Source organism: Mustela lutreola, chromosome 17 (genome assembly GCF_030435805.1).
Source record: "Mustela lutreola isolate mMusLut2 chromosome 17, mMusLut2.pri, whole genome shotgun sequence".
Classification (NCBI taxonomy): Eukaryota; Metazoa; Chordata; class Mammalia; order Carnivora; family Mustelidae; genus Mustela; species Mustela lutreola.
In genome coordinates, this window is record NC_081306.1 from 4,265,400 (window position 1) to 4,285,097 (window position 19,698).

Genomic DNA, 19,698 nt, shown 5'->3' on the forward strand with positions numbered 1-19,698 from the left:
GGAGCCGGCGCACTGCGGCCCGACCTCGGGCGGCGGGGCGGACCGCCCGGGGCGGCGAGGGGACCACCAACCACCCGCCCCCCCGGGCGCTGCCCCTCGGGATGGCCGCCAGGGGGCAGAAGTTGGACAACTGTGCGGGTACAGGGCCTCCGGGGACCCGGGAAAGGGGAGTGAGTGGAAATTGGGGGGAAGAAAAACAAAACTTGCGTGGGGTCGGGGTCGGGGGCTCTAGCACAGTGCCTGGCTCACAGCGGGCTCATCATCCGTTCTTGGAAAACAACCGCGGAGGATGGAAGAAGCACCGAGGAGGGTGCGGCAGAGCTGTGCAGTGGTCTGCCCGGGCGGTAGCAGAGCGCAGAAGCCCCTTGCTGCTCTCCCAGTAATGGTCTTTTTAAATATTGTTGCACCAACAGCGCCCACTGTTTTGGAAGTGCACTGTTTTCATGGATGCTTTGAATGAGGGAAGGTCAAGGGTGGCTTGAAAAAAAAAAAAGAGTCACGATTAGGAGAGGAATTAATTCTTCCTTCTTTTTTCCAAAATAATCCACCCCCGAAACATTCACTCATAGGACAAATATTTAGGGGAAGCCCGCTTTGTGGTTTGTACTGAGGCTGGGAACACAACAGTAGGCAAGACACACAAGGGTCCTCTCCTTTTGGAACTCGGATTTAAAAAGCAGATGAAATGGACAATTTTAGGAAACTACATATTATCAAAAATATATTCTAGAAGAAATAGGAAACAACGTGATGAGCTGGGTCCCGTTGTTTTCCCACTCTGACGACACTGAGAGGGTAAGCACTTTGCATCTGTGCTTTCAACAAATAATTACCAAGCATTTGTAAGGTGTCGGGCACCGTGCAGAGGTTTCCGTGGTCAACCTGGGCAGGTTCCTGTTTCGTTGGCCGTTTCTGTGGCTCTCTCCAGACAATAAATCAGGGCAGATTTTCGTTGGATAAATCCTGTCTAGCAGAAGCTGAGACAAAGGGGAATGAACAGAGCCGTCCATTTTGGTGCTCTCAACCTCAAGGAGTCTCCAGCAGGTGGCTTCCCATGCTCAATCACCAGTTTCTTCCTTCAAACCGTCTGGCAAGGTGTCTGTCCTGACATCAAATGAATTCCTCCATAAAATGCATCCTTTCCTTCATCTTCCTTTGAGTAGGGGGGATGGTGAGAATTTGTTTGGTGAGGGGAGCGTATCAGCACCCGGCACACAGGGGGTCTGCCTTCCCTCCATCCCAGGAGAAAAGCTCTCCTTAGGGCAGATGTCGAGATCACACTGATGGGTAGGATTGCAGGATACGAATGGTCATGGCTGCTGTCCTGTGCTGTCCAGATCCCCCTTCAGGATTGAAGGATTTATTCCTGCCCCTCCACCCCACCCCTGCTTCTAGCTGAGCTCCTTGCCCAAGATCACACCTTCCCAGGACAGCTAGTATCCAGTGGCCCAAAGGGTACTGTAGGGTAAAAAACCTGGCTCCCTCAGTCCAACTCAAACAACTCTGGAGGGCAGTCCCAGCTCCAGAATTCCTGTAGGGTCCACTGAGGTCCCTTTGTGGCTTTGCTGTCACCTGAGTTCTCCCGTTGCCAGGTTCTGCTTCCCCTCCTTGCCCCCATAGGTGTGGGTCCCAAGAGCACTCCCTAAGAAACTCCTTGCAACTCACAAGTGTTTCCTAGACCCAATCCGCAGCTGCTAGTGCCAGAGATGGTCTGAGAGCGTAGATGCTCAGATGGGATTTCAGAGCTGGATGCCCCTGCTGTCCAGGTAATAATGAGGGTCCCATCCCCAGTAGAGGAGGCGTGTACATGGCCTGAGGCCCAGGGGAACACTAAGACGGTTTAATTTTTCACCATAGAAAAACGGAATGGTTTGGCACCCATATGATCTGTCTGAGTATCTCTTAGTACTCCTTTGCCCTGTTTTGACAGTAAATGGAAAAAGCAGCCAGAGCCAGAGCATGGCAACCAGTGGCTCAGTCTCCTTAGGGATGGAGGTCTGAGCCGCCTCACCACGTAAGCCACCTAGACCACAGAGGGGCTAGCAAAAGGTGAGAGGAATCTAGGGTAGCAGGAGAGGGGGAAAGGGTGTCAGTTACGCCCGAGATGAACTGCAGCAGCGGTGGGAGCTGTAGTTGGTCCCGCTAACCTTCCTCTTATAGGATTCCCACAGGAAAACATTTCCACCAGGGTCCTGCTCTCAGAACTGAAAAGCAGGTGGTTCTGCATAGCACAGGGAGTGCACTGTGCAAATGTTGCCCTCTGCTACCTGGTCCCCCTGAAGATGGAAGGACCCAGTCCCCAGCTACTAGGATGGTGGGAAGTTGACAGATCACAGCTGTCAGACCTCACAAGGAATTGTTCTTGGCTGAAGAGCAGCCTCACCCAAGCTCGTGCCCCACTCCTGGGGTAGCTGGCATCCGGTGACTAGTCCATGCAGGGACACAAAGCCTGGCTCCTTTTCCCCCACTCCGAGCAGCCATCCCAGCTTCAGAGCTCCCCACGGGGTCTGCCAAAGCCTCCCAAGACTGCACCAGCACCAAACTGCTCCCTTGGCCTCCCCTGCTGCCTTCCCTCCCCTCCCCTGCTCATGAGTGCACCCCCTAATAAACTCCCTGCATGCTAATTGATAATCTCTTGTCTCTGAGTCTGCTCCAATGGAACCCAGTCTGTGAAAGGAAAGATTTGAGCCCAAGGCACAAACTGTTAAAACTCTGGATTTAGTTCTTTTGTTTTATCTAATCCCAGAAACCCCACGTACATATGTATGGTGCATTCACCACACTCCTGGCCTGTATGGTGGACTTGACCCCCCCCCCCACTACCCGCCCCTCCCCGCGGCCCCAGGGAGGCAGTGTGTTCTTTATCCTGTCAGGCCAAAGATACTCCTTAAAGAGAAAAGTGATTACACAGTCCCCTCCACAGCTTTCACCAAGGTCCCATCTGGATTCAGCCTCTGCTGGGCCAAGGTCTACCATCCATCACGATAAAGCACACCATGTCCATGGCCCCTTAACAACCACAGGATGCCTATTTATGAGTCCAGGCTGCCAACATAGATCCCTCCTGTGGGCTTTCTGGGTCCGCAAGGATTTTCTGCCTTAAGGATCCTTGTGGCTCATCTCTCTCCAAAGAGAAGAGTCCCAGCTGCTTTGCTTACGGGTGGGTGAAGGTTTGGGAAAGTTCTATCACTGCAGCAGAGTGCACGACTCTGGGAGTCTATCATGTAAGAGGAGGGAAAGAGGCCCAAGGAGGTGACGGGACTTTACCAAGTTCAAGGCGATAGAAGGGGTGGGAATGGAAAACAGTTTTGTAACCTTTCTGTTCCATCACACCACCTCTCCTAACCCTTGGGGTTTGCGTCTACTAAACTCTAAACTGGGATTTGGAGGAGAAAGGAACTGCTCTATCCCGTAGATCTCAGAGAGGCTTGGGACCGGGAAACACCAGATACACTGGAAATCAAGAAGGAGATGTGGGGCTAAAAACAGGATTAACAGGAAATATGTAAACAGAATATTTGGTCCTGGTCCACTCCTCCCTGCCCCCACCACGCTGGTTGGTAAGAATGAATGGGATAGATGACTTGTCTAAAGTGACATGTTGGGGCGCCTGGGTGGCTCAGTGGGTTAAGCCGCTGCCTTTGGCTCGGGTCATGATCTCAGGGTCCTGGGATCGAGTCCCACATCGGGCTCTCTGCTCCGCGGGGAGCCTGCTTCCTCCTCTCTCTCTGCCTGCCTCTCTGCCTACTTGTGATCTCTGTCAAATATATAAATAAAATATTTTAAAAAAATACAAAATAAAGTGACGTGTCGCCATTAAACTGGTAAAAAAAATCTCAATTTTTTTTTAACTTCACACTATTTTTTTTCCTATAAATTTAAGCATAGTTGACATATATTAGTTTTGGGTGTAGAGTAGTGATCCGACATTTGTATACATGATGAGATGATCACCATGGTAAGTCTAGTTACCACCACACTGCTTGTTCTTATCCTTTAATCTTAGATTCAGAAACTTTTTTTTTTTTTAAATTTTTTTTTTTTTTTTTTTTTTATTCGATAGATCACAAGTAGGCAGAGAGGCAGGCAGAGAGAGAGGAGGAAGCAGGCTCCCTGCTGAGCAGAGAACCTGATGTGGGGCTCGATCCCAGGACCCTGAGATCATGACCTGAGCCGAAGGCAGCGGCTTAACCCACTGAGCCACCCAGGCGCCCCAAGATTCAGAAACTTTTGTGGAGGGGCAGAGATGGGGGGACTGGGAAGTACCGCCCAGGTAGAAGGAGAAATTTATACGTGTATTATTTATGTATTTATTTTATTTTATTTTAGAGGGGGTGGAGGGGCAGAGGGAAAAGGAGAGAGAGAGAACCTTAAGCAGACTCCACACTCAACACAGGCCCCATGTGGGGCTGGATCTCCAGACCCTGAGATTAAGGTCTCCGGACCCTGAGACCTTAGCCAAAACCAAGAGTCAGACCGACTCTTTAACCGACTCAGCCACCCAGGTGCCCCATGTAGGATTGCTGGGCAACAAAGACTCTGGATAAGAAGCCAAGAATATGACTGTATCAAACTCTAGTACTTAAAAAGTGAAGCCCTCCTACAGTAATGTGACATGCATATCTGAATCCCTAGAACGTATCAGTCAGCCTCGGCCAATTTCTGCGGCAGGAGAAAACTAAATGCTATAATACATATATTTGAAATGCTCCCCCCACCCCCTGCCCCAGAAGACCAATGTTTGGACAGGAAAGTCTATAGACTAGCAATCAAACCCCTCCTTACCCAATCTATGTGGTGACACTGATAACTCTTGGTGAGTTTCTGCAAGGCTGTTGGATTTAGTGGAATTTGAGACTTGCTGAGTTTTGTGAACATGTAGGCATTCCAAAAATAGGGACAGATGTCACTCTTCCAGGCTTTTCTAGAGATGACCTATGTGGCATTTAAGGAGAAAATGAGTGTCCCATCTCCTGTTTGCTGCATGGGGGACTATCCAGGAAAGAGCCCGCTGGATCCAAAGTTAGGGTTAAGGGGGATCCGGTCCATGAGTCACGAAAGAAAAAGAAACCTCCACTAGACAGCAAAACTGTAGATGGAGAGATCATCTGTATTTGATCATCACAAATTATGCCACGGTCTTGTTTTGTTCTTGCTTTTCTCCATCCAAACAAAACGTCTCCTCGGGTCTCAACTCAGTAAATAGTATCACCAAACACCTGGTCACTCAGGCCAAAACCTTAGGAGTCATTCCTGAGGCCTCTCTCTGTTTCAGCCCCTCCCCCATTGTCGGTTCGACCGTCTCCTGCTGAAAACCTCCTGTGCCTTTCCCTCCCACTTAAAACAAAATCCGGACTTTTAACCACGGTGTCCGAAGCTCTACCTCGGGCCCCCGCCTACCTCTCTCTTTTCATACTACCCTGAAGCCAAACAGGCTATTCCACAGTTCCCTGAACACGCCGACCTCTTTCCCTGTCCCTCCCCCTAACCCTCCCCGCACTTGCTTTTCCCTCGGTCTGGAGGAGCCTCACAGGTTAGGTCTTTGGTCCTAACCTCACGGGTTAGGATCTTGATCTCCGTGAACCTTTCCCGACCCTCCCGAGCATCCCACAGGCCTCCGTCGCCGCCCCCCCACTCCCCCCATTGAAGACACAAAGCGACCCCTGAAATGATCTTTCTTTTAAAAAGATAAAATTTTAACGTGTTTGGTCTCCTCCCCCAGCAGGAAGTGAGCTTCCGGAGAGTGGGAACTTGGTCTCCTACGTCCAGTCCAATACTCCCACTAGGTGTCCACAGGGGTCTCCGAAAGGGGCAGCCCTGGAGCCGACCCGCGCGGAGGGGGCAACGCGAAGACAAGGTGACAAGGGCTGTAGGGGGGCCCGAGTCACTCGGCAGAGTCCCCCGCCTACCAATCCGGTCTCCCTTACGAAAGCCTAAAGGCCGAGGGGCATCTTGTCACCAACAGTCATTCAACCACGACAACGAGGTTACTACTGGCCAGAAAGCCAAAAGGCGGCGTGGCCTGCCGGAGGAGGCGCGGGGTTAGGGCCCGGGCCGGGGGTGCCGGTCCCGCTCCAGGGCAGCGGGGCCTGGGGCTGTCGGGAGGGTCGGCGCTGCGGGCCCGGGGCTGCGAGGCGGGCGGCAGAGCCGGGAGGACCGAGCCGGGGTCGGCGCGCCGCCCGGGAGCTGCTGGCCCGGCCTCGCCGGCGCCGCGCTTTCGCTTCCGGGTGAGGGGGGGGGCGAGCGGAGCACTTCCGGGGCGGGCGGCGGTTCCGGCTGTGCGGGCCGCACCGCGGCTACGGGTCCCGGGCGCGCGGAGGGCGCGAGTGGCGCGCGGGGGCCGAGGGGGCGCGAGGCGGCGGCGCGGGGACTCCGGGCCCCGACGGCGGCCCATGGGGCGGGAGGCGTGAGGCCTGCCCGGGGCTCGGGGGGTGGGGGGAGCGGGGCGGGGAGATGGATAAACTGACCATCATCTCAGGATGTCTCTTTCTGGCCGCCGATATCTTCGCCATCGCCAGCATCGCCAACCCGGACTGGATCAACACCGGGGAGTCCGCGGGTGAGCGGCGGGCGCGCGGGGGGGACTGGCTGAGGGCTGAGGGCGGGGAGCGGAGGGGAGACCCGTCTGAGGGGAAAGCGGGGCTGGAGGGTGCGTGGCGGTGGCTGGCCTGAGGAGGGCGGGGGCGCGAGGCGTCGGTGGCTGCGGGACCCGGAGCCCGGGGGGCCGAGGGGGGAGAGCGGATGGGGACGAAGACGCGCGGTCGCGGGCGGGACCCTCGGGCTGAGGAGAGCGGATGGGGACGAAGACGCGCGGTCGCGGGCGGGACCCTCGGGCTGAGGAGAGCGGATGGGGACGAAGACGCACGGCCGCGGGCGGGACCCTCGGGCTGAGGGGAGCGGATGGGGACGAAGACGCGCGGTCGCGGGAGGGACCCTCAGGCTGAGGGGAGCGGATGGGGACGAAGACGCGCGGCCGCGGGCGGGACCCTCGGGCTGAGGAGAGCGGATGGGGACGAAGACGCGCGGTAGCCGGCGGGACCCTCAGGCTGAGGAGAGCGGCGCCCCAGGCTGAGCGAAAAGTGGCGGAGGAGACGACGAGACCTAGGCTGGGCTGGCGGGTCCCGGACGGGGAAGGGGGGTGGCGGGGAGACCGTCGCCGGACCTGAGGGACCGCGGAGGAACGAGCTTTGTCCTGGTTTGGGGGAGCGGGGCGGAGGCGGGGGCGACAGTCCCGGTGGGAGACGGGAAGAAAGCGACGGGGAGGAAACTGAGGTGCCTGTGAGGGAATGAGAAGCGAGGCGGAGAGCCGGAGCTGGCGCTGGGGAGGAGGCAGCCTGCGGGGCAGGGCGAGTACCCCCAGAGAGCCGCGGGGGGACCCCGGTCCCGGCCGCGGCCCCGGGAGGGAGCTGGCGGCGGGGCTCCGGGTGGCCCGACCAGACGGGGTTCGTGGTGCTCGGCGAGGGCGGGGGGCGGGGGTCTCCGGGTCTCCCTCCTCGCGCCCTAGTCTGTCCCCTGCCCGCTGGGCGCTGCTGAAGACGCACGTGGCTTCCGGTTTTCCCTTTGAAGTCTGGGTGATCCTCATCTTGCTCCATGGTGGGCCCGGGAGCCAGAATACTGCTCGTTAAACCTCGCCGGACGGCGCGTCACCCATTGCAGCGCGTCACCAAGTGCTTTAGAGATGTTAATAGTAGTTACGAGATGAAATAACACATTGGAGTTTCAGGCAGCCCAGCGGCCGGGCCGGGGCCGCTGTAACCGCGCGGAGCTGCAGGCCGCAGAGAAGAGGTGGTGGCCTCGGGGAGAAGGAGGCCTCCTGCCGAAGGGTGTCCCGGGTGAATGCCCTTGCAGGACTGGTCGCGTCCCGGACCACCTCCGGTGCGCGCGCACACACTCACTCACTCTGTGTGTGTGTGTGTGTGTGTGTGTGTGTCACACACACTCACTCACTCACTCAGACCTGTGAGACCAAACCTCTAATTAATGTCACAGCTGTCAGGAGAGCTGATCAGAATGAAGGAAGGAGCTTGTTTTTTTAACTGCTCGTTCAGTGCAGGTGGAGGGAATATTGGGGGTTGGGAGTGTCAGCCTCCCTCCGTGAATGATTCGTTATAAAAATGTATCACTGCGCTGTCAGAGTTCCTTCTTAAGTATTACTTATGGCTCTGTATTTATCCTGCAGTATATTTAGCTCTTAAAAAAAGCTGGAGCTGGGACATTTGTTGCTCCCTCCTCCCTCCCTTCTCTCCTCCATCTAGATCTAGTAACACAGAATCATGCTGTCACATTTACGGCTTATTAAAATAACACACTAAAAAATTCTCCTTTTCTTGCCTTTACAAGTTTTAGCAGAGCTTTTTTTTTTTTTTTTTTTTTTTAATTTTTTACTTATTTATTTGACAGACAGATCACAAGTAGGCAGAGAGGCAGGCAGAGAGAGGAGGAAACAGGCTCCCCGCGGAGCAGAGAGCCCTATGCGGGACTTGATCACAGGACCCTGGGATCACGACCCGAGCTGAAGGCAGAGGCTTTAACCCACTGAGCCACCCAGGCGCCCCTCAGCAGAGCTTTTACTTGTAAAACATGTATGGTTATTTTGATGTGATTGAGCTGTTAGCTAATGCTGCTGTTATATATTGCAATATATAAATGTATCAGATACATTAAGCATATACTTTGTATGCCTAATTACACAATGCTATATGTCAGTTCTATCTGTTTTTTAAAACTTGTAAGGTGAATAAGAAAATGTTTGGAATGGTTTGGAATTTGAAGAAACTATGGGCTGTTTGTGAAAATGTTGACAATGTCAACTACTAGTTCTTGCAGTTATATGTGTGACATCCACTTCATGGCCTGTTGTTTTTATCTTCATTATATTTGCAATGACTTCTTTCATGAGACTTACTTTGGGACCTTATATACTTAGGTATAGAAGAAGATACCTTATATAACATATATCTTATATACCTTATATAAGGTATATAAGAAGAGGTTTCACTGTTCTAACAGAGAAGATGCTTTTTGTGAAGTGCTTCTAGGTGAATCCCAAAGTAAATGTCCATGGGAAAGATACACAGTTGATCCTTGAACATGGGTTTGAACTGTGCTAGTCCACTTACACATGGATTTTCTTTGATAAGAAGTCTTATAGTACTGTAAGAAGAAATCACTGTAAGAAGAAATCAGATCTTCTTTGATAAGAAAAATACAGTACTGGAAATGTATTTTCTCTTATGATTATCTTAATATTTTCTCTAGCTTGCTTTATTCTAAGAATACAATGTATAATACATATAACCTACAAAACATGTGTTAATCGGCTATTTATGTTATTGGCAAGGCTTCTAGTCAACAGGCTATTTATTAGTAGTTAAGTTTTGGGGGGAGTCACAAATTTTGCATGGATTTTCAACTGTGCAGGACAGGAATAACTCCTTCATATCAGTAGACAAAGTCTTCAGCTATGAGTTGCTGCAGAGATGGGAGGGACAGAAGTTCATGGCTGAAAAGAAGTTGAATGTGGTTGAAATACGTAAATAGTTGGAGAGAAGGCATGCCAACCAGTGATACAGGAGGATTGTCTAGCAGCATGGAAACCTCATTGAAGTCAGTGGTCAAGAACACAGAATGTGATAAGCCATCTGCCTTATTAACCTTCTCTGGTAGTGCTCAGCTGCTTTGGTATCAGAATATGGTGAAAGCTAGTAGACGGTTTCATTCGTGTTTGGGGTTTGCTAACAAAATGCAACAGAATGACAGAGGAGCAAAGATGTTTAACGTATTGGCCATAATGATGGCTCATGGATTCTCAGCTGGATAAAAAGTAAAATTGAATAAAGGGGAAAAGCTGACGTATTAGTCAGTGAATAGCAGATGGTGCATGGTCAATGGAATAGTGGACCCAATAGAATTGAAGACCTGACTGGGAGTGATTGATAAAGTGGAAGGACAGGGGATTATGGACAGAAGGTCCAGAGTGACAGAGGGGATGTGTGGCTAAAATGGGTGGAGGAGGTAGGTTTTTTTCCTTAACGGTTTCCTTCACCATCTTAGGAAACCCTTCAGTTAAATATTCTGTAACATGGAAGAGGAATAATAGGAGGTAGTAGGAAATTTTTCAAAATCCTATCTAACCTATATTTCTTACCTTAAATATGTCAGACAGTAAGCCCCCAAAATTAAATGGGATGTTCCTTTATTGACTTGTGCTGTGATAAGATGCACCTGAACTTTGCCTGGTACAGCATTTGTATGCTCAATGTACACTTTTATCTGAGCAGAAAGATCTAGTCTTGAGTTTAAAAAAAAAAAAAAAACCTGGACAGAATTACACCTTCCAAATCAATGAAACATTTACAGGAAGTTCAGATAAGATGGCAGAGGTGACAGGACTAGCTTTATTCCAAGATCTCCACAGAAGTGACAGCCTAGCAGCAAAAAGTTAAGTGTTGGTTCCCTTCAGTGCATGAAATACAGCATATTTTGATGGTGATGTTTTTAGTGCAGTTTTTATTTTTTTTTAAAGATTTTATTTATTTATTTGACACAGAAAGATCACAAGTAGGCAGAGAGGCAGACAGAGAGAGAGAGAGGGAAGCAGGCTCCCCGCTGAGCAGGGAGCCCGTTGTGGGACTCAATCCCAGGACCCTAGGATCATGACCTGAGCCAAAGGCAGAGGCTTTAACCCACTGAGCCACCCAGGTACCCCTTTAGTGCAGTTTTTAAAGTGGACAAAATGTATTTTGAAAATTGAATACTGAAGCTGAAAGGTTCTGCAGATGTAATTTGAAAACCACTGCAGTAAACTAGTATGGAAAGTTTCAGGATTCAAATCCAAACTTCATCACTTATTAGCTCTTTGATTTGCAGCAAGTTACTTAGACTCTCTCTTTATAGTTCTTCCTCTATAAAATAGGAATATTAATAGTACTCACCTGATTGAATTGTTATGATTGAGTTCATGCACGTAAAACATTTAGAACAGTACCTGACATCTAGTAAGTGCTCATTAAATGTTAAATATTGTTGTATTGCTGTTGTGGTATGATGACATATCCCAGTTTTGAAATTAAAGCTTCTGACTTTCTCCTGTGAGAACTGACATATTTTCTTTAATAGATGTTCTTTTTTTTTTTTTTTTTTAGATTTTTTTTTAAGATTTTATTTATTTATTTATTTATTTATTTGACAGCGAGATCACAAGTAGGCAGAGAGGCAGGCAGAGAGAGAGGGGGAAGCAGACTCCCCGCTGAGCAGAGAGCCCAATGCAGGGCTTGATCCCAGGACCCTGAAATCATGACCTGAGCCAAAGGAAGAGGCTTTAACCCACTGAGCCACCCAGGCACCCCTTTAATAGATGTTCTTGGTAATAAGGAAATACCAAGAATAATATGGCCAGGCTTAGCAGAAGTCAGATTAATCTTCCTCTTGGCATTGGACCTTCTGTATCACTCCTATCACTGTTCTTCATTTAGTCTTTCATCACCATATTCTAGTTTCTCTACTCTTCAGTTTCTACTTGAACTATAAAAGAAGGAAATGAAATAAAATAAAATAAAAGAAGGAAATAAAAATCCACAAACCAAAAACTAAATAGGTTAACTTCCTAATATCCTGGCTAATAAACTGTATTCTAAGGTTGTGGACCATGCTTCATACTGGCAAAATTTTTAGTTAGATTTTATTGCATTAGTGCAAATACAGAGAAAGTACATTCATTTTATTTTCATCTCTGTGGTAACATTTCCTGGGCTTGCTCTGATAGCTTGTAGGTTATGCACAAACTTTTGAAGATGTAATGAAACAGAAGTAGATATTGCACATATGAGGAAAGTACACAGGGAGGCACTTTAGAAAGGACCCTTAGTGGTTCCTAGAATTAAAAAAAATATATATTGAATGTCAGGTGAATATGAGGGCAAAAATTGCGTAATTCTGCTGTGTTGGGTCACGTTTCTTCTGGTTACTGGAATTCAACATCAGTAACAATATCTTTCATTTTGTATAGTGCCTTATAGTTTTTGGAGCAACCTAACACCCATGACTTGATTTGATTTCTTAGGCTTTTTATATTTTGCCAATGTGGAACAGTCATTTCCACATCTTTTCCCACATGTCCGTGCTTTGCACATGAGATTTGAGTTTCAGTGTTGCAGACTCACTTCAGGTAAACTCTTCATTGAAATATTACCGATATCTTATTTATGCACACCTTTTATTTACTTAATGGAGGGGCAAGATTGAAAGCAGGGATGCCAGTTAACAGGTAGAGTACTCTAGGAGAGAGAAAAGTAGCTTTGCGTAGGATGAGAATAATGAAAATGGAGAAAATTGTACAGGTTTGGCTATTTTGTAGGCAAGGAAGATGGCTAACTGACAGTGGGAGAGGGGTTGAAACAGAGAGTCCTCAGGAATGGCTCCTAAGGTTTTGGCCTGAGCGACCAGGTGTTTGGGGAGTTGAGGCCTGAGGTTAAAATTCAAGTGGCTGAAGTTCTTGCCAGATTTTCAGAAGAGGGGAAGAAGGAGATTTGGGTTTTAGTCTTAAAGTGGTGTCCTTGGCTTTGTACAAGTTCCTTAACCTCACTGTCAACTGTTTTCTTATCTGTAAAGAGACATTTTTTTGTGTGTGGGGGGGAAGATTTTTAGTTTCATCGAGTTAATTCTAAGAAAGTCGGTAACTCAGCAGTGCTGCTTCTGATAAATAAAAATGATCTAGAGATCCCTTTATTGAGTCATTATTCCTCTACACCAAGGATTTTCGTGACCATTTAGAGTTACGCCCTCCCATGCCCAACTATCCTATGCTCAACTGTCATCTTTCATAGTTTAGTTTTTTTTTTTTTTTTAAGATTTTATTTATTTATCAGAGAGAGGGAGAGCGAGCGAGCACAGGCAGACAGAATGGCAGGCAGAGGCAGAGGGAGAAGCAGGCTCCCCGCTGAGCAAGGAGCCCGACGTGGGACTCAATCCCAGGACGTTGGGATCATGACCTGAACTGAAGGCAGCTGCTTAACCAACTGAGCCACCCAGGCGTCCCCATAGTTTAGTTTTCTTAGCAGAGAGTTCCAGATGTTTTCCAAGTACATTAAGGAACTCCTCTTTTGTGTCTGATCAGATTTCCCTCTATACAGTTGGTTTTCACATTCACTTTGTAGTGTGTGGTAGTTAGTATATTTATTCCTGAAAAGATTTTCATTCTTACTCTTTTTTAAATTGTTTAGATTGGACGTTAGAGTGTTTAAGGAGTCATAATAACAGACACACTTTTTCCTGCTTATATTCTGAACTGAGGGGGAAAAAGAATAGAATCCAAAATTTTATTTTATTTCTAATTAAAAGGATATTGGAGAATGTGGCTGTTTTCTGTGGACAGGCATCTTCCTCTTACTGGATCTCAAAATTGAACAGATTAATCATCCATTCCCAGGCAGGATGGAGGCACCTGCCCTTTAAGGCTTCCAGCATGAAAGAAGAGACAAAATGAGTACTATCTATGGGCAAATTGCTCCCAAGCGCAAAAAGTTAGACCACATATGCCCAGTTTTTTCTCCTACTAAACTGCTAGTCAAATGAAGTCATTCCCTAGACATGGAAAGGTTTAAGTGAGGGGACACAGATAGGCTAAGAGCATTATGCTACAGCCCCCACCTCACCCCATCCCCCATGGGGGAGGCGGCCATTTGAAACCTAGGAGGTGGCTGACCTTTTTTGGGTTGGGGAGAAGAAATTTCTTTCTGCCCAAGTATAAAAACTGGCAGGTGCTTGGGGAGGTAAAAGACTTGAAGAGGGAGTCATTTTCCTGTTGTGCTGCCCACTACCTTCTCCCCAGGAAATCCTGGTAAACCTCAGGTAGGGGACTGGGTGCTTGACATCTGTCATTTAAGATCTACAAGTGGATCTGGCCTACAAATTGGGATCCTTGGTTTAGGACATTAAAATTACAAGCCATTCAAACAGACCTGTTTATTAAATACTAGAAAATTTTATTAAATAGTGCTTTCCCCTGAGTGGTAACAACTTCAGTGATCACAGAAGTGTTTTACCATGAAGGAGTTCTGTAACATCAGTTTAAACAAACAGAGCAGTCTGTCCAGAACTTCATTTTGTTAGTCACTTTGGACATGACTTTTAGTGAAGGACAGAATTTGAGTCTAAGAGAGCAAAAATCTTGCAATTGTATTTGCCTTTAATTTAAGAAGCATTCACAGAATTTCTCCAATGGTCTTTTGAGTCTTTTCCCAGTAAATTGCTTTTTAAAAAACAGCTTTATTGGGGCACCTGGATGGCTCAGTGGGTTAAAGCCTCTGCCTTCAGCTCAGGTCATGTTCCCAGGGTCCTGGGATTGAGCCCCACATCGGCCTCTCTGCTCAGCGGGGAGCCTGCTTCCTCCTCTCTCTCTTTGCCTGACTCTCTGTCTACTTGTTATCTCTGTCTGTCAAATAAATAAATAAATAATAAAAATTAAAAAAAAAAAAAACAGCTTTATTGAAATATAAGTCCACCAACCATAAAATTCACCCATTTCAAGTATGCATGTAGTGGCTTTTAGCATATTCATAAAGTTGTGCCACCATCACTATAATCAATTTTTAAAACTTATTTTTATTAACATATAATGTATTATTTGCCCCAGGGGTACAGGTCTGTGAATCATCAGGCTTACACATCACAGCACTCACCATAGCACATACCCTCTCCAGTGTCCATCACCCTGCCACCCTCTCCCTACCCTCCCATCCGCCAGCAACCCTCGGTTGGTTTTGTGAGATTGAGAGTCTCTTATGGTTTGTCTCCCTCCTGATCCCATCTTGTTTCATTTTTTATTTCCCCTGCCTTTCAAATTCCTCATATCAGGGAGATCATATGATAATTGTCTTTCTCTGTTGACTTATTTCGCTCAGCATAATACCTCCTAGTTCCATTCACGTCGTTGCAAATGGCAAGATTTCATTTCTTTTGATGGCTGCATAGTACTCCATTTGTGTGTGTGTGTGTGTGTGTGTGTGTGTGTGTGTGTGTGTGTGTGACATCTTCTTTATCCATTCATCCATTGATGGACATCTAGGTTCTTTCCATGGTTTGGCTATTGTGGACATTGCTGCTATAAACATTCGGGTGCACGTGCCCCTTCGGATCACTACATTTGTATCTTTGGGGTGAATACCCAGTAGTGCGATTGCTAGGTCCTAGGGTAGCTCTATTTTCAACTTTTTGAGGAACCTCCATGCTGTTTTCCAGAGTGGCTGCACCAGCTTGCATTCCCACCAACAGTGTAGGAGGGTTCCCCTTTCTCCGCATCCTCACGGACATCTGTCGTTTCCTGACTTGTTAATTTTAGCCATCCTGACTGGTGTGAGGTGGTATCTCATTGTGGTTTTGATTTGTATTTCCCTGATGCCATCACTACAATCAATTTTAGAACATTTTTAGTACTCTCGAAAGAAACCCCCATCCCTTAGCCATCACCCTTCAACTTTCTGTTCTTAGGCAACCGCCAGTCTTTCTGTCTCTAAGGATTTGCCTATTCTGGACATTATATATAAATGGAATCATACAATATGTGGTCTTTTATGATTGGTTTCTTTCACTTAGCATGTTTTCAAGGCTCACATCCATATTATAGTAAACATTAGTACTTCATTTCTTTTTATGGCCAAATTAATTTATCCATTCATCAGTTGAACATTTGGGCCAGTATATTTCTTTTATTTCAAAGAATAAAACTTACTTAAAATGAGCTAAGTGGTACTTTTTAAATTTTTTTTTTTAAGATTTTATTTATTTATTTGACAGACAGAGATCACAAGTAGGCAGAGAGAGAGGGAGGGAAGCAGGCTCCCCCCTGAGCAGAGAGCCTGATGTGGGACTCGATCCCAGGAACCTGGGATCATGACCTGAGCCGACGGCAGAGGCTTTAACCCACTGAGCCACCCAGGCACTCTCTTGTTTTTGTTTTTGTTTTTTTTTTAAGTGGCATTACCAGTGTAAATAATACTTGCAAATAATAAGAACTTTGAGTAAAAATTCAAAGACCGGTCTTTTTTATAGTGTTCACAGGACATACTTGAAGCTTGAAATCATTTATGATGCTGTAAATTTCACAGTGTAGGCCAGATTTTCCAATATGAGATTAGATTTCCTGAACAAAGCATTTATTTCCTTTACAACCTTGGTTTCAAAGTCCTCTCTTTTTACTATTACCAATAGGGATGTTGTTACTTCAGGAGGAAGAATATAAGCTAATAGGCCTAAAAGTTTTGAAGAAGGGGTATTTGGGACCAAGAATATGGACAGAAGCCATGAGTAAATGGAAATCACCAGAAGGCAGGACATTTCGAAAAAGAAATGACAGAGTGATGATGCCATTGCGTTTATTAGATAGACCAGACTTCTTAAATTCTGTCACTTGGCTGTTCAAGACAAAGCTTTCAAAGCTGGCATAATGTAGTCACATACCTCCACTGTTCATTGGGGTATGACCTACAGCAGTGTTTTTGTTTAACACCTTTTCTGATAAATATTAGGTTTGTACTGGAGTTGCAACAGAGTAAAATTAAAATGGTCCCCCAGGATTTAGAGGCAGCCATATCTAGATATGATTCTTGGATTCCCATTTTAGAAGTTTTATGATTTGGGGTATGTAATTTGATTTCTCAGCTATATAATGGGGACAATGTATTTATTTCAAAGGACGGTTGTGAGGAAATAAACCGTGGCGTATAAGGAATTAGCACATGGTCTGGTACATACCAAAATGCTCCAGTGTTGGTCATAATTATTATGTGAAAAGTCAAAACATTTTAATTTTTTAATATTTCCCTTTTTATTGCCTGTCTTGCTTACTTACAGGTTGCTTTGTTCTAAAAAGAGACTTAAGGCAACATGGTGTGTCTGTATTTGAGTAGAACTGAAACCCAGTGTTGTCCAATCCAGGAAAGACTGCAGTCCTTTGTAGTGGTAATATCAACTTGATGGGACACATATAAGTACCAAAGCCAGGGCCTGCATTGGGTTTATATGTTTCTGGAACAGATTGAAGAGGTTTTTTAAATGAAAGGCAGCCTAGCGTCATAGAAAGGGCACACCGGTTTTGGAATCATACCAATACCAGCATGTAGTCAGATGCCAGTCCTGCTATTTACTAGCCGTCTAATTAATTTTAGACATGTTGTAGTTGAGTTTTTTAATTAGTAAAAGTTGTATCATTCAGACTTGATTAATACTTTATTCAGCTCTTTCAACTGTTAGCAGGTTCAGACTCTCAACTTTCTGTTCTCCTATAGGTTAAAGAGTAAAAACTGCAGTGCATTATGAAAATCCTTTAGTTCAGAAGGTTTTTGATTTTTTTTTTTTAAAGGTTTTGTTTATTTATTTATTTGAGATAGAGAGCGAGTGCATGGGTGCAGGCTGGGAGAGGGAGAGGGAAAGAATCTCAAGTGGACTCTGTGCTGAGCACGGAGCCTGATGTGGGGCTTGATCTCCTGACCCTGAGATCATGACCTGAGCTGAAACCAAGAGTCAGATGCTTAACTGACTGAGCCACACAGGTACCCCCCGGAAGTTATTTTTAAAGGAATTTACCCAAGAGCTAGTGATCTAGAAACTTTATAGTTGAGTATCAAGAGTCAGTCAGTCTCACATCAAAGGCTAAAAATACATCTAGAATATATGAGATCGTCGTTTCTTTATAGAGACCTGGCAAATAGTATAACTGAAAATTTAGTTTTTGTCTATGGAATAAAATTTTTTCTAGCTGTCTTTAGCTTCTGTAATACAACTGTAAATTTTGGCATTTTTTTCTGTACTTCATTTTAATGTATATTTAAGCAGTTGGGCCATATTACATAATCTTGTAGGGGAGATTTGGTCACATAATGAAGTATTGCTGTTTAAGAAATTGTTATTGTTGGATTGTAAATAAGAGCTTAATCATGCAACTTGAATGGATAATTATTTACATGGTGACCTTCTTTTATATTCCCTAAATAACCCAGGAGATTAGGCTGTAAGTCACAACAATGACAGCATCTAGGTAAAAATTTCATATTTATAGCTTTACCTTTCTATGATGATTTATGTAAACATGACATCATATCTTTTTGGTAGTCAGAATGTTTTATTTTCAAGCTTTGGAGCTACACAATTTTTCCCAAGTGCTTTCTCTAATTCTCTGTCCAGCTAGCAGCTGGCTGCTAAAAATTTCAATACTTGCAACACCTGATCCAGTTGATCACAACAGATTAGATACCGTGTCTATTTATTTCATTCTTTGTTGCAGACTGATGAAAAAGTAATATTTAGCAAAGCTATTCTTGAAGTCCTAGAGAGGTTAAACAATAGCCATGAAAGAACCTAAGAATCTTTGAATATCAAGGTTCCTAAAAATAAGTGTCTGGATCAAAGTCACCCTTCAATTAATGCCTATGCAAACTTTGCCAAGTATTCTCTCATTAGCTGTAAATTACAGGGAGGAGAATCCTTACCAAATATTCCATGAGCAAGTAGAATGTGATGTTCGTTTGGGGTTTATTGCTTTAGAGTTGACAAAATAGAGAAGCATGTGGATTTGAGGTGTTGTTGTCAATGATACCTGTATTTATGAGGATATACCAAAAATATGTAATTTACTTATATGACGTTTCAATGTATGATTCCCGTTTCAAAGCAAAGTGACATTTCTTTGAACTACTGCTCTTTTTTTTTTTTTAAATTAGGAGGAAAAGGCTGCACTTTTTTATATGTCTGTTTACACTAGCTTTGCTATAAATAAAAGTTCACATTTGGCATTTTGACACTTGGCTGTTGTATATATTGAGCAAAAAGCAGCTGTTGACTTTTAATATAGATCTGTTCAACCAGGGACTATATATTGCTATCATTAGAAATTAAACAGGAGTAAAGATAAATGCAGTCGGTTGGGTCAAGTAAAGAAGTATGAGAGCAAAATCACACCAGGTATCCCCGTGTCTGGTGTATGTATAGTGAGTTACTCACCTGGAACATCACTGGATCTGCTTTTCAGCTGTAATAATAGAAGATTAAAAAAAAAAAAAAAAACAGACCATGTTCAATTTGGTTCTGCTGACCAGCCCACTAACCAAAGACAAAGATCTCTTAAGACCATTTCATTTAGAACCATTTCATTTTATTTTATTTTTTAAAATATTTTATTTATCTATTTGACAGAGAGATCACAAGCAGGCAGAGTCAGGGAGAGAGAGAAGGGGAAGCAGGCTCCCTGCTGAACAGAGAGCCCGATGCGGGGCTTGATCCCAGGACACTGAGATCATGACCTGAGCCGAAGGCAGCAGCTTAATCCACTGAGCCACCCAGGTGCCCATAACCATTTCATTTAAAAAGTACTATTCATTTAAATAAAACTTTAATATTCTATGAGTACCACTGGATTTTATTCCAGACAGCGTCACAGTCAGTGCTTATTGAAGTATGTGTGGTCTGTAAAGAACTGTATTAAACATTATGATAGTTTGCATTTAAGCAAATGAAAAAGTATTTTACCCTCGAGAAACCTACACTCTATTTGGGAAGATAAAATAATATGCATAAGAAATATGTCAAATACGTGATGAAACTACTTTCTGTCCAGGTGTTCGAGGAGGAGATGACATTTGAGCTCAACAGATGATACACTTAATCATGATATATAGTGAATATTAAAATAATTACGAAGGTTTGGGC

General features: G+C 45.5%; 1 protein-coding gene across 1 annotated transcript in view; it reads left to right on the plus strand.

Moving 5' to 3' along the window:
• The first annotated feature begins 6,363 nt into the window (after positions 1–6,363).
• Positions 6,364–19,698, plus strand: part of MOSMO (modulator of smoothened) — a 60,706-nt gene continuing 47,371 nt past the window's right edge. The window contains exon 1 of the mRNA XM_059154471.1: positions 6,364–6,559. Within this exon, the coding sequence (XP_059010454.1) occupies positions 6,454–6,559 (106 nt within the window). The 5' untranslated portion in view covers positions 6,364–6,453. The remainder of the gene's footprint in view (positions 6,560–19,698) is intronic.